At 44.2% G+C, this 15,540-nt stretch overlaps 1 protein-coding gene across 3 annotated transcripts in view; it reads right to left on the bottom strand.

The window, feature by feature from the left end:
• Nucleotides 1-15,540, bottom strand: part of LOC122399728 (potassium voltage-gated channel protein Shal) — an 85,513-nt gene that overhangs the window by 1,449 nt on the left and 68,524 nt on the right. The window contains exons 5-6 of one of the 3 annotated variants that reach the window (XM_043400627.1): nt 8,123-8,206; nt 2,880-3,154 (exon numbers count right to left, since the gene is read on the bottom strand). In XM_043400627.1, coding sequence (XP_043256562.1) covers nt 3,014-3,154; nt 8,123-8,206 — 225 coding nt within the window. In that variant the 3' untranslated portion in view covers nt 2,880-3,013. Of the gene's footprint in view, nt 1-2,879; nt 3,155-8,122; nt 8,207-8,812; nt 9,201-15,540 lie in introns of those variants that run through there. The other 2 variants (XM_043400628.1, XM_043400632.1) reach the window with 2 other exon arrangements.

Genomic DNA, 15,540 nt, shown 5'->3' with positions numbered 1-15,540 from the left:
GCAACAGCCTCGAAACCCGTACTTCCGGTTGTCGTAATTTTCCAGCGACCGTCGCCTCTAAAAATACAGCCCGTGACGCAGCTTTCGTTCCGCTGTTACGGTCGCTAGAGACGATCGTTCGGTGGAAAATTAACGATCCGTGTTGTCGATCGTTTCGGGTGAGATCTCGTGGAAAGTCGGTCAGAGGCTTGAAGAAAGTGTCGCTTGTCGGGGGCGAGGAACAACTCGAGGAGACGAAAAGAGCTCTGTCCTCTTTGGGGGAAAGAAAAGACTGATCGAAACAACGCTCTTGACCCTCATCGATAACCAGCCTCGAATTCGTAGCTCTCAAACTCTTGAGAATTAAATTTATTTTGTGAGAAAACTTTGTATTTTCTTTCTACTCCAATGTAGTGTCCACAAATGTCCAAAAATAGTTGATTTGATCAAAAGTTTGTTTGCATGGGTATTTAGTTAGTAAATATACCGTTAAAAGTTGCTATTATTGCAAGATAGTTTGGACACACTGGCCACCAGAGGGCCACGCTCTTGACTTTCTCACAAGTGCTCGACTGGACCATCGATAAGGTAGAGCTAGGGGTCTACCTTACCGACACCGCCATATATCAAAACCCCATATTACCGACTTCAACGATAATAGACTTACATAACCCCAATTTCGAACTTTCCCCACCAATTAAATTAAAATGGCCGCCACACTTCCTGAGAGAGTCTTCTGGAAGTCTCCCAGAACAAAACACCATGGACCATTGACAACAAAAGGGCTAGAAATTGCCCCCAGAGAGAGAAGAGACCCCGCAAAGGGGGGCAGAAAGGGGGGTGGGGGTGTGTTTCACCCTGTGCAAATTTGCCTTCGACCTCGTTTCCGGGGGATCAGAGCTCCTTTCGTCGCTCTTCAACCGCTCCGAACCCTCTCGCGCCGATATTCCCGAATAACGCGCTTCGACGATCGATGATTGGCCGATTCATCCGCTTCGTAGCCGGAAACGGGGTCAAATCACTGCCGCGTACGGTTCCCCCCCGCCCCCCTCTCGGGAGCTTATCGGCCAGCCGAATTACACTGTAAACGCGATTAAATGAGAAGTCGAGTGCGGGGGAGGATATATCCCGAGCCGAAGAGGCGCTCCTCGTTTCCTTCCGCGAAATATCGGAGTTTCGACTCCCCAAAACCAGAGAGACTCTAACGAAATCCCAGCAAACCGATCCCCCCCGGAACCAGGCATCGTAAACCTCGGTCATTTTAAGAGACCCGGTTAACTGCAAGGTTCTCTATCTTTCGATCTACCTCGCCCATCTTAAGAAACCCGGTTAACTGCACGAAGTCTACCTCTCGGATATACTACCTCATCCATTTTAGACGACTCGGTTAACTGCAAGGTCTCTATCTTTCGAGTGCCCTGGCAATGTTATCTCTAATTTAATTATGTAGAAACGAATGTTACGTGGATAAACGTTCGTTTAAAGGACTAGAATTCGTGGTCCAGGCTACGAAGCAAACGCTGTTGCGGAGTCGAGGCGCGAACGTTCAATTTGTACAGTGGCGTATGCGGTCGGTGCGGCGTTGTCCGAGTCGAGTCAACGTTCAGCTTGCTGTTTTGATCCCTGAATAAACGTGGCCAGGGTTTCATCTTCGAAATGGTCCGGCTGGAACAACCAGCTTTGTGGCGTTTCACGAATACACAGTGACCGAAGGCTACGCTAATGTTGACCGACAGTGGCGTGGCGAAGCCATCGTCCCGAAATCGATCGGACTCCGACTAACTCCCTTCGTCTCTGTTCTTAATTTCGATCATTTTGAATATCTTCGATTGCTAGTTCACAGTCTCAACCATCGAGTACGTTTTTCCCCGAAAGCAAACCCCCGGACGATGCGTCTTGGGGGGAGCGAAAGAAAAGCCTGTGTCTACGGGTAGCTCCTCGCTGGGGGCGATAAAGCTTGATCAACGTCAACGGGCGGAGTGCTGACGTGGATTTAAGAGGACAACGCCACGATAAATTATGCCCGGGGACGCGGAAACTCGAACAGACCGGGCGCAAAATCAATTTTAAAAGCGAAGCCTCGAGTCTCATGCAAAAAAGGGGGGGACTGAAGCGTTGCATTTAACAAGGTTGGCGAAAGAAACTGAGAAGAACGATGCATTCACCATCTCTCACTCTGGTTCCCCATTGGTCAACGTCGTGGTACGTCATCGTCTACCACTGCACCCATTGGCCAGAGACTATGACGTGTCACGACAGTGGCCAATAGTAGCCAACTTGAGCGCTAGTGGCGCCCTCGTGACGTCGATTACTATTGGACGGGGTCTCCAGCCAACGTGAGTGGCAGCACACAATGACGTAATCAGTGTCCAACGCGTGCACTTTTTCACCTCACACGCGTTAGTACCAATAGTGGCCACCAGGTGCGCTAGTAGCATCTTGGCGCACAAATACGAACTGAAACTGCACGCAATCGTGCATATCTACAGAAATCTTGGTTTCCAATGATTATTAAAAATTCTCTGAGTGTTTCTTTCGCCAACTAAAGACCGGAAAGGACGATTCTCCATCGAAATAATAATTCGAGGCTACTTCTGGTGACTCCCACAGTCCCACAGTGGCTGTAAACAATGCAAAGGTTATGAGACGTTAATGGCAGGGGAAACGTGAACCGACGGAAGTCCCAGGATCAAATTAAACAAAAATTGCGTGCACAAAAATTTTAAACGATATTAAATTAATTTTTTTGACAACGTGCTTCGAGTTTAGGTTCGAAATTCCGGTGGAAAGGCAAGAGTTTCGGGTTGTATTTTTTGGGGGAACCCCCAGATCGCTTCGTGGCTGGTGGAAGCGTTTTACAGAGGTCGTGTCAAATAAAAGATCGTGAATACAAGGCTCACCGTTCTCCCGGCCGGTCGGCCATCGTTATTTTCATCTTTCATCGAGTAGAAGAGGACGGTGGTCGTTTTGTCAGAGGCGATATTGTTTTCGTAATAGCGGGACACGGTGATCGTGATCGGTCTCGTCGATCGACTCAAGCGGTCTCCGATACCGGAAGCGGTGGCTGCCCACCGGAAGTAGTCATTGCAGACGCGGTGTTGGCGGTGGTGGTTGGAACCGGAAGTGGCTGTAGGGCCTGCATATCACAGGTGTGGGAACCGCGCTTCTTTAGATCCTGGAACAATTCGCATTTCGGATATGTTTCAATTCAGACTCTTCGTCCGGGTCTTTCGACATATCGTTGCCTCTCTCTCTTTTTCTCCAAGAATCCCTCCAAACAATCCTTATTTGGAGCCTCATATACTCTCATTCCTCTCATTCTCTCGACTTTCACTCTCTCTCTCTCTCTCTCTCTCTCTCTCTCTCTCTCTCTCTCTCTCTCTCTCTCTCTCTCTCTCTCTCTCTCTCTCTCTCTTCTGTTTCTACAATTTTCTAATCTCAACAAAAATAATCGTAAGTCGAGTTTTACTCTACTTTCTACGCCTCCTCACTCTCCCTCCCCCTTCTCTTTCTCGTTTCATTTCTCTCTGTTTCGCGTTTCTTCTTTTACCATCGAAGCTCCTCGAGCGAAATTTCCAAAATTTTTTTTTTTTTTGGAATTTCCAAAATCGTAACGAAAAGTGAGAAGAAGCTAACGAACGTTAGTCGAAATGGAAAATGAAAATGAGATGCAACGATATCGAGATTTTGAAAAAAAAACTAAAACACGGAGTTTCCTTCGATTCGAGATCGTCGTCGAGAATCGCGAAACTGAGATCGAAGAGAGACGAGAGGAAGGGTGGGGGGGAGAACGAAAAGAGGCGCGCGGGCCAACGTGCAGAGACGATAAAAATACAAAGAGAAACGGAAATTCATGCGTAGAACAGCGAGAAACGTGAAAAACGACGAGTAAATCGGAAAAGCAGACAACGGTGCAACAGAGCCAACAGTGACGAGTAAGAAAAAAGGAGAACAGCGATACGCAACAGCGAGGAACAAAAAAAAATAGAATTTACAAAGTGGTGAGAGGGTTGGATCGATCGATAACAAAAGCATGCCAGGTGCAGTACGAAGTATGATCGTCTCGAAACACTAATTTTGCAAAATGAGTGCCCCGTCGCTCGTACTCTTCCATTTCGCGACGAATTTGTCACGTTGTTTGTCCCCAGGTCTACTTACGTGCAATCGCGTTAAAAAAATCTAAAACGATTGTAAATCGTGAATGGTGACTCCCCCCGGGTCAATAAAGACCCATCGTCGATAAGCTTCAGAAAAAAATTAATCGTCGAGGATATCGAGACTCCACTTAAATATGCAAATAAAATATAGAAAATGGTCGAGAGTTGGGCGTCTGTGAACCGCAATGCGGTTCTACCTCTCTGTCTCTCTTATTCGTGCGAGTCTTCTCGACGTCGTTAATCCTTTTCGGCACCGTCCACGACGCTGACATCGGCCTGGTGTCGCTCTTCCTGTCGCGAAGGTCGAATTCGAGCGGCGAAATCGTCGACTTCGATCCTCGTTCTTTCGTATCCCCGTCGGTAATGCAGATTCTGCTTTATCTTGACTCGCGAGCGTGCGGTACCGTGCACATCCGGGGGCAAGTGAGTGCAAAGAAGGCATTTGCTAACGATATTTGCAAATTTTTGTGTACCAAATTAAAGTACACGTCGCTTAAAAAATTATTTACAAGATACACTAACCCCTAACAATTTTGTACATCACAATTTCGAGCTGTTTAAATATAAAACCATTTGAAACGAAAGTGATGACGCGGTGGAAATAAAAATCGTACGTGTCTTATTGTACTCACTTCCCGAGGATCGATCCTTCAGGCGATCATTTTTCTCGCAGCAGGAGTCCATTTCTGGGACCGTTTCCTCGGCTAGAGCTGTCCTGAATCGCGCGAACCGACTCACGTCTCGCGTCGTATTAACGCGGTACAAGGAAAACGCATTACCTGGGACTATGGGTGCCGGGGATAAGAGCTGGAGAGGAGCGACGCAAATTTCGAATCCCATCTACCGGTCTTTCACGACCTACTGCATTAATCAAACCGGATAAGATCGCTATAGCAACGCGCCTTGCAAGAAAATTCAACCCCTTACCGACCGATAATCTACTTTACCGACGATACTTACCGACCGCTAACCTGTTAATCGACTGTTTTACCGACGATGGTCAACGATCGGTAAAGTAAATATCGTTATCAAAGACAACCACCGGTCGGTAAAGTGTTAACCGAGTCTAACCTCGAAATTTACAATCTGTGACCCTTTATCCCAGTCGTTTCTTCGTTCTTTCGTCCTCGGAAGCTTACGGAACGAGACGGGGGATCTGGAAAACCGTCGAGGCAGTAAAAAGCGCCGTAAACGTGATTTGCAAGTACCGCAAACTTCCCGTGGGGGGTGAGTTTACCCTGATTCGTTGATTTCCTTTTCCCTTGCTGAACGCTTCCTACTTCCTAATCTCTCTCCCAGTCTCTCGAGGTTCTCTGTGTTTTAATTCTCCTAGGTGCAACGTCGCTCGATAAAAAGCTCGTTTAAAGTAAAAAAAACAGGGTGGAAGTCGGATCGAGGGTCGAGGGAAGCGAAGAAGCGCGAGAATGCATAATTGAGAAGCCAGATCAAGATTCAGCCGCAACGAACAGGGGTTCCAGGGAGTAGGCAACATGCCAAAGGGGGTGGATTTCACGTGTTTTTTTTTAGACGACCGCGAAAGGAAAGTAAAAGGAAGAACGACGAAGGGGAATCCCCGATAAAAAAAAGTGGGCGATCGAGTGTAACCTGAGAGACGAACGGTTGCCAGAAACGAAATCAAAATGGGGGGTAATCAAGGGAAAGCGTATAGAAGCAACAAGGGGCAGTGTTTCTCGGGATAAGCGTACACCCAGAAGCCAATCCAGGGATCAGCCACGCGACACGATATGTTCTCGACCACCAGAGGGATGCATTTTTTGGGGGGAACCCGTGTGTGTCCTTCGTCCTGGTCCTTCCGTCGAAGGACAAGAAAAGCTCGTATTCTTCCAAATGGTCACACAAGTATCTTATGAGGTACACATCTTATAAACAATGTGGAACACTGTACAAGCGGGCGATGATACGCGCCATATTCGCGTGTAATGCTCCTTTGCTCTTTTTGGAACTATTTAAAATTTTATTTTTGCAATTTTGTATTTGTTAATTAAATAATTTTCTTTGATGAAAATTGATTAATATTTTTTATAACATTGTTAAATACTAGTTGTTTGTCTAACTATAGGCAGAACCGTTTAGTAGTAACTAGGTACTCGTCACTCAACTAAATTATTGCACAAGTAGCCTTTAGCTATACGTGGAATCGTTCGACCGCCCCCGCGTACTATATTTTTAATAACTTGAAAATCCCCTGATGCTAGCACTGACGAGGTATACGAGCAAACCTTGCATCCAATGTATTCATTGGAAATATAAAATCATTAGATATGACCTTATTTTTGGTAAAGAATTTTTTTTCTCGAAAGTACGTAAGAATTCGGGAGTATGTGTATCTATAAAAAATGATTGCAAATGACCCTTGAACCTAAAAATAATTTTTTCAGAACGATTTGAAATTTTTCAATTTCGACGAAAAATATGTCCACCTTCTCGAATTTTTTTCTTGGAAATGCGTAGGATTTTTGGGGTATATGTATTGACCAAAAATGATTATAATTGACCCCACTAACTAAAAATAATTTTTTTAGAATGATTTGAAATTTTTTAATTTTGTCGAAAAATTGATCCACTTATTGAATTTTTTTCTCGAAACTGGTCAGGAATTCGGGGGTATGCCTACTCACCAAAAATGACTATCAATGACCCCCGCAGCCAAAAATAATTTTTTTAGAATGATTTGAAATTTTTTAATTTTGTCGAAAAATTGATCCACTTATTGAATTTTTTTCTCGAAACTGGTTAGGATTTCGAAGGTATGTCTATTCATCAAAAATGCTTGTGATTGACCCCCGGGCAGGAAAATAATTTTTCCAGAATGATTTGAAATTTTTTTTTTCGCTGGAAAATTTAGGCACCTACCCCCTGTCGATTTTTCTTAGAAATTCGTTTTTCATTTTTAGTAATTTTGTTTGATGCCCTACAGAAAAGTTGTTTCTTACTTTTTCGTAGGTGCCTATGAGCTCTACTTCAGAGAAAAATTTCATTGAAATATATTCACTATTGTAGAAGTTATGGCTGTTTGAATATTGGACCATTTTTATGGGCTCTCCCTCATTTTACGACGTCAAAGATCAAGTTTTTGATCATTTTTGGAATTCCTACATATTCTTCACTAAAATACACGTTGTTTGCATTTTTAAAAATCAAAATCCACCAATCCGTTCAGAAGTTATGACGTTTTAAAGATACACTTGAACTTTCAGGGGAATAAATCAACGGTATGGTCAGATATTCCGGTAAAGAATTTTTTTCTCGAAACTGAATAGGATTTCGGGGATATGCCTAATCACCAAAAATGACTATCAATGCCCCCTGCAGCCAAAAATAATTTTTCTAGAACGATTTGAAATTTTTTAATTTCGCCCAAAAATCTATCCACTTATTGAATTTTTTTCTCGAAACTGGTCAGGAATTCGGGGGTATGCCTACTCACCAAAAATGACTATCAATGACCCCCGCAGCCAAAAATAATTTTTCTAGAACGATTCGAAATTTTTTAATTTCGCCGAAAAATCTATCCACTTATTGAATTTTTTTCTCGAAACTGGTTAGGATTTTGGGGGTATGCCTAATCACCAAAAATGACTATAAATGACCCCCGCAGCCAAAAATAATTTTTCTAGAACGATTCGACATTTTTAAATTTCCCTGATAAATGTCTGCAGCCTAGAGGGCGCCACTCCTAATTTTCAGGTCATTATGGCAGCCAGATTGTAAGTTCTACTCATATACCTCGTCCACGATTCTAGATTCTAACACTAGTACCGTCCCAACAAAAATTTCCCAACGTTCGATGTCTCGTTCTCCATGCAATACATCTAGTACACGCATTACACGCGAGATGGCAGCGCGTGTCATGGCGCGCGTGCACCCGATAGACAATGAAACGTTACAACATAGTATATATAATGTACAATAATAATATATCATCGTATCCAAAATGATTTCCAGGTAAACACGGTTTTCTTTACCTTTGTCCGCACTTGTATACGATCCCCATACACGAGCACCACTCTATCCTTGTTGTCGTTCGAAGTAAGCTGATAAGACAAGCTCTACAATAGCGGACGATACTCGATGGACAATCGTTTTGTTGTTATTCGTTAAATTTTCGTCGATTTATTCCGGGGTTGTGTGCACGTACATATAGTATATTCGCCATCATCGGATTCTCATTATATCGTGTCGTGTGTATATACACAAATACACCGTGTATTATTTTTTTTTTTTTTTTTTTGTTTTTTTTCGTAATTTAAACGTCCACGAGATCCCCCAACGTGAAAGAGAGGAAAAGAAAAAGCGAGGACGCGCGACAGAGAGATCCAATCCGGGGTTTGTTACCAAATCCGTTACGAATTCGTTCGTACATTTTTTTTTTTTGTTTTTTTTCGTCGTTGTTGCGTTATTCGTGTTCGTTCGAATGAACAGAGAGGACGTTTAATTTTCGTGGATGGCCAGACGGACGATGGACGATGGACGACGTCCGGGACGACGACGACGTGTGGGACGATGACGACGCCATCGCGGGGGCCCAGGAGTTTCCAAGGCGATCAGGTTCGGTCGTCGTACGGGTTGGCACGGAAATGAGGAAATAGAAGAATTTCATTGGATTTACAATTATGGAAATTTCTCACTGTGTGTGTCTTGTGTCATAATTTTGTCTGTTTTCTCACCACTCTCGACACTAATTATTTTACGCTTAAGATATTCCATTCGTCCGTGTTCTTCTCTCAGCGATCCTCACGGAGGTCTCTATTCGATCTCTCTATCTCGGTTCTTGACTCGAAAACACCGTGTTATCGCTCAATTGCGATCCGTAATTTCAATTTCGCTTTGCCGTTCGTGTTATTTGACTCTGATCCGGTTTAGTTTGTTTTCTGTGTGTCGATCGGTGGGCTTTAGCGTGCTTTTACACTACTGTCAAGAAACTCAGGCCGCTCAGAACGAGGCCTCGACGAGGTAAGGCCCGTCCATCGCAGCCCCAGTCTGCCCCCCTCGGGCGCCCGATACTTGGGCTCTTGTCGCTGGGATGTACTGACTGTACGCCTGCTGAAATCCACACCACAAGCACACACTACATTGTTGCACCCTAGGCTCACCTACCCTAATTCTGTTCTACATTGGGCCTACGTCAATTACAATCTACCATTATTCTGATCTCGTCGTCAGATATCACGTGTTTCTCTACTTCTCGACCTCTCGTCTCGTCGATTAATCCTACGTGGATCCTACAGAGGGCCGCGATACTCGAAACTCCCACTAACGCATGCAGAACCCCGTACAAACTATTTTACTAAATTCTAATCACGATAAACAACTTCTAAATCGCCCTGAAATTTTCAAATTTTTGTCACAGAGCTTGACTGCAACCGTTTCGATTACTTATAGAGATCTATGTACAGTGTGTTCCACAAGTAAAAATGAAACTAAAGTGATATATAACAAAAAATTCCTAAATAATTTCTTACGAAATTATAACTGTGAAACTAGGTTGAGATTCAGGAAAATAAGAAAATAAAATAAAATAAATTTTTGCAATAGTTTAAAATTGTATAAAAATAAAAATTTATCATCGAAGAAAGAATATACTTCAGCACCCCAAAACAAATAATAAAAACTAAACTCTTCTAAAGAAATGTTTATCCACGTAATTTTACATTAAAAATATTTTTTTTTAAACAAAATTTTGGTAAATAAAAATTGATATTTTTGTCATGGCTTCTTAGCAAGGAATTTATGGATTTTTTATTATGTAATATTTTAGTCTTATTTTTACTTATGGAACACCCTGTATATGGAATCCTGAACACGATTACGATGAGGGAAATCGAGAAGAAAAAACGTCCAACAGTTCGTCGTGTTTCCTGTTGTTTTGTAATTCTCTATAAGCGACTGTCTAGACTCGTGTGTAACTTGGTCAGCAATTTCGACACATCGATCATTCTGTGTGTTTGAACGAGGACCGATTCCCCGTGAATTTTCGCGCGTTTACCCAACTTCCGGGAGCACGGCGGAGTCGGGCGTTTAATTAAATTTAATTAATTCACGATCGGTAGTTCACGCTCTAAATAATATTTCGGGGAAGGGCGATAATTTTGATCGCGTGTTTTGAGCGGCCCGCGTCTTAAAAAGGCTTCTAAATCTAAATTTTTGGTGTAGATTACTTTGTGATACGGTATGAGAGCTAAGAAAAAAAGTATGGTCAGTGAAAGGGTTACGTTAGAGTCCTCCGTGGCTCTGTGGCTAGGACGCTCGACTCCCAATCTTGGGGTCCCAGGTTCGATTCCCCGGGACTCAGAAAAAACTTCATATCGGTTTTTTCTAATCAAAATCTGAATATTATCGATCTATAATATCGTGGGGCACTTAAAACAATCGAATTAGAAATTTAGAATAATTATAATACGGTATAATAATTAGTCCAGAAGGGGAAAAAAAACACTTATAAGTGGGGAAAAGCGAAAAGAGAGGATATATTCAATTAAAATATGAATATTACTGATATATAATATCGCCTTAGGACACATGCATTAGAAATTTAGAATAATTAGGCTCGGGGAAGGGGGGAAACTGTACCGAAAAAGCAAAAAGAGAAGAGGAGGATTCTAATCAAAACCTGAGATTATTACTGATATCTAATATCGCCGGGCCGCTTAAGACAATACGAATTAGAAATTTAGAACAACGAAAAGCAAAAGAGGATAATTTTCGCGATTAGTGTAGATTTCCCGGGTAAGTAGCTTTGGATCATCTGTTCTGCACATGTGGAATTCTTCGACAGTACACACACACGACACAATGTTTACAGAGTAGTAACACGGTCGACAATATTTCGCTGTGGAAAAAAGTATATTCATTAAAATGAGTGAGCCTCATAAGGGGGGGAAGAGGGTGGGGTAGAAGAATGTTTTCCCAGCAATTTCACAACCGTATCTTCCGGTTTAATTAATCCCCCGTGATTTCAGCGGCACTCGAGTCGTGAGGGCCACTGAAAAGCAAGTGTTATCGAGAGAAACAGGGATCGAGGAGAGGGGGGTTAGTAGATTTACGTGGACGAGGAGCAATTAAAAACGGTCCTCGTCCCTCCGGGACATTTTAACGTCGCTGAAAGGTAAAAGTAATTGGGAATATCGAACGAATCCCCCGTCGAGCGCGAGTCGTGTCTGAAAATCGTGAAGAGGTTTTTGCATTCAAACGATCCAGAGAAAAAAAAAAAATTAGAAGTAAATCGTATACGTATATGCGTTGGTAGCACAGGAGTGTAAGAGAAAGGTTTTTACAGTGCCAAGAAAACACATTTCCCAAGAGGCAAGGAAAAAAACTAAATCCGAGCTAGAGCAGGCTTTCTGAGGGGAGAACGATATAGAAAAAATAGACAGACAAATAAAACAGTACGTTTGACGGTTGTTGTTTTAGGCCTTACCTTAAACGGGCGAGAACTGTTTCTACGGGACGAGCCACACACACAACAGGTGCCGACAGTGTTTATGTTACAAAATGTACAAGACATATTTACATGTACGCGTGACATTTAGCAAAGTATTGTGGGAAGAATTTAATACGAGATCTAGACCGTACGAAAGATGTAACGTCTTTGTGTGTATCGCCGGGTTTGACAAGCGATCAACAACGCGATATAGTCGGTCGTAAAAATTGACAAACGACAGCCTGTCCAGCAGCGACGTTTACAGCCCCCCGGATTCGTCGGCAAACTTACCTGTTGAACCGGTAATTAATTTCACGACGTTGCCGCTGACGCGTACACGCGATAATTACGGCCTACCGTTCGACCAGAAAATAATTACGAAAGGTTTTCGGGACTCCCCCGGAATTTCACCGCGTGTTCAACCCACCCCCGGATCGATTAATCATCCCGCTGGCCGTAATCGACGCGGACCCGACAGGCTGTTACCGATTAATTCGCGATCGATCTTCTTCGTCGCACCTAAACCCGATGATTAATGTAAAAGGAGGCGCGGGAGGAGATCGCTCGAATTTCAAACGCGTGTTTCTTTCGACGAACGATTAATTATCGCTGGTGCTCGAAAACTGATAAACGCTCGCGATAGACGCGATAAAACACACGCACGGATAGCACAGGATCCCCACGCGTTGCGTACAAGACGAGATGTCGACGCTCGGGGGGAAGTGACTTGCAGGTGGCGACATCTCGTCTTCCACTAGTTTATACTTTGTATATCGTGGTGCATATGCAGGGTGTTAAAATAGGACGAAAATGAGGGACAGGAATTCGTTGATCGAGGCTCCGTTGGAAGAGTTATCGACGCCTACAATTGCGCCTGTGGATAGGCAACCTGCACGCTAACCACAGACTCAAGTGTTGATAACTCTTAAAGGAAGCCTCAATCGACAAATTACTATTCTTCATTTTCGACGTATTTTGGGCTCTAGAATCTATCATTAAAATATTTTTTAAATCGACACGTTAGTTTTCTTGATTTTCGTCTTAGACCGAACACCCTGGACGTATACACGCGTATTGTATGTACATATACCAATTTCAAACGTGAGATGGGCGCTCAAAAGTAAAAGTCGAGCGGTCTAAGTATACAGGGTGGGAAACAAATATCGAACAACTCGAATTGTCAATTTTTCTTTGTTTTGGACCGCTCCACTTTTACTGGGAGCATCGAATTGAATTTTCTTGGGTCTGGGAGCACGATTTTCGGTAACAAGAGACACGTGAGGGGTGGGGGGGTCCTTCGAAGGGGTATCGGGTGTCGAAAAAAGATGGTGCTCGTTACTGTGGGGGGCCGACGGCAAGTGAATCGAGCTTTTCAGACTGGGGGGAGGGGGTGGCACTTAAGATTCAATTTTCTCTTGCCTGGCTGATCTGAAGTGGATGCTCCACTACAGGGTCCCGGTGTTCCTTCGGCTATGCATCATTCATGAAAGCAACTCGTGTTATATTATAATACGCATTACAGGGGGACAGTTAACGTCGACGAGGATCGAGTTTCCCGTGCGCTCGCGGCTCCGGACGCCTCGTGGACGTTAAAATTACAACGGGCCGACGAAAGAAACGCGCCGCGAGTCTAAACAAAGCGAAAGAATCGAAGGAACCGTAACGGCCGCTGATTTCATCGGGGATTTCGAAACGCTGTAAATCGAGTTCCCCGGGGTTTGTTTGACTTTCGCGCGGATCAGAAACGCAGGAAACAACGACGGAGGCGTTTCTCACTCGACTTTAAACGCTTCTAATTGTTTGCATTGGCGATTTAACGTCTGGTCGAGCCGCGAGAGACAGCTTCCGATAATTTAATTGCCGCGCGTTGCCTCGAACTACGTTACGAAATATAATACCGCGTTGCTCGATACGCGCGTAACTCGCTAATAAAATGTTTATCGCTCGAAAAGGGCCGATTTTTTTAACAATTCACGCGAATTACGTTGTTTTTGAGGGGGTGGAGCCACTTGAGGTCGTAAAAATTCGTCTTGGCGTTTCTCGCGTCAAGATCGTCGCGGGGAAGTCGTTAGAGCTGTGGACCCTCGAGATTCCAGAGTTCCTGGCTCGAAATTCGCCGAGAGGAAAATGGGGGAAAATTGTTCCACGCTCGGGGATATCGAGAAACGTTTGTTTCTCTTGGAGGTCGAATCTACACTAAAACTGAATTGTCTGGGCGTCTTTGGAGCAAGAAAAATCGGTGGACTCTGGATTTCGGTTTTCAGGGACATTTTGAGGCGAAACTCGACGAGTGTCGCGTAACGTTTACGGACGTACACACACACAAGCGTACGTTTATGTACCTGGTGGATGTCCCTAAGGTCAAGGTGGCGCGTTGCTGTACAATTTTCTAGTCGATAACCGGTGCAAGGATGACTGTACACACGTATGTATGAATATCCAACGAACTGCGGTTTCTAACTCCGGCGAACTCGTTTCCGCGTGGCGTCCACCGCGAGAGTCTGAATTTTGCTTTATTTTCTGGGGCGGGCGAGTTGCTTTCTCGATTTCGATCGAAATGCAAGGAGATTCCGAAGATCGAAAAGACGCGATCGGTTAAAAAATCTCATATTCTTTATTTCGTTTGGACAATCGTCGTGATCTTCGATATTTTTGCGAAAGTGAATTAGCGTTCGCAGAATAACAGATCGCTGGAATGTGTTGAGAAACGCGCACCTTCGAACCTGAAATTGTCCTCGATTAAGGGTTCGCCGAGAAAATAGCTGAATGGTCCGTTGGATACGTCGAATAAAGGGATCGAGAGCAAGTCAAAACGTCAACCAACCCTTAATCGTCGAAGGCTCGTCGACGCTCGCGAGAACGAGAGTCCCTCGATCTACAAAACTTTGTTTTTTGGAAAACATCGAGATATCTGTATTCCTGGGAGCTGGCTTGCGTCAACGAATTGTTTTGGATTTTTTAAGGAGGAATTTTTAGGGAGCAAGACAATTTTTTTTGACAAAGAGTCATAGAGTGTGTCGGTTAATTAGTAAACGTGGGTTTGATGCAAGCCTGCAAGGAATATGGACGCGAAGGTCGATCCACGAGCGATCGAATAATCGATTAACCGGGTTCTTATGCGCCGCGTTTCGTCGGTTTCGCTCGCACGATGTATCCTGTAAACGCTTCGAAGATTCGGTTGAGCCTATCTACGAAGTAGGGTGTCCTTAAAGCTAGTTTTAGGGCCGAAAGCTCGCGCCATCGATCGGTCTCGGGTCCCAGATTCCCCCCCTTGGGGACCTCGAGCGACTGTTTTACCGACGAACGATCGTTCTTACCGACGAGAGACTGTTTTATCGACGAACGATCGTCCTTACCGACGAGAGACTGTTTTATCGACGAACGATCGTCCTTACCGACGAGAGACTGTTTTATCGACGATCGATAGAAACGCGAACTGGACATTTCTCTCTTCTCTCCGCCATTGTTTTTCGTCGATTATTCGGGGGGCTCGACGCGAGAACTTCTCTAGCGTGGAATTCGTCGATTGATTTGTGCGATCGGACGAGAGAAAGACGGGCACGAGCTCGGGCTTCAAGGATCGGATCCGCGGGTTTTCGAAGAGCTTTAAATCTAAAAAATGGAAGACGTGGGTGTGGGGGGTGGGGGCTGACCTAGGCGGGGGGACGATTGGTTCTCCGATGGAAGACGACGATCGGGAATATCCGATATGATCGACGAAACGTACGCGTGGCTCGCAATCGTGATCGAAAAACTCTGGAGCAGATTTAAAAAATCGTCTACTTTTGCTTGGTCCAAGACACAAGTCTTGGGAGAATTATATGAATCTAGACGTAACGTTGATCTTGCCCTTGTGCAAACATCGAAACTCCCCTCGATCAAACCCGGAGGAGAAATAACGTCGCGAACGGATTAGGGAAGATATATTTGATTCGATTCCAGTTAATCGAGTCATCGAGCCGC

This window comes from Colletes gigas, unplaced genomic scaffold, assembly GCF_013123115.1.
Source record: "Colletes gigas isolate AHSC1104 unplaced genomic scaffold, ASM1312311v1 Colletes_gigas_Sc00015, whole genome shotgun sequence".
Taxonomy (NCBI): Eukaryota; Metazoa; Arthropoda; class Insecta; order Hymenoptera; family Colletidae; genus Colletes; species Colletes gigas.
This window is presented reverse-complemented; position numbering and strand designations above follow the sequence as displayed.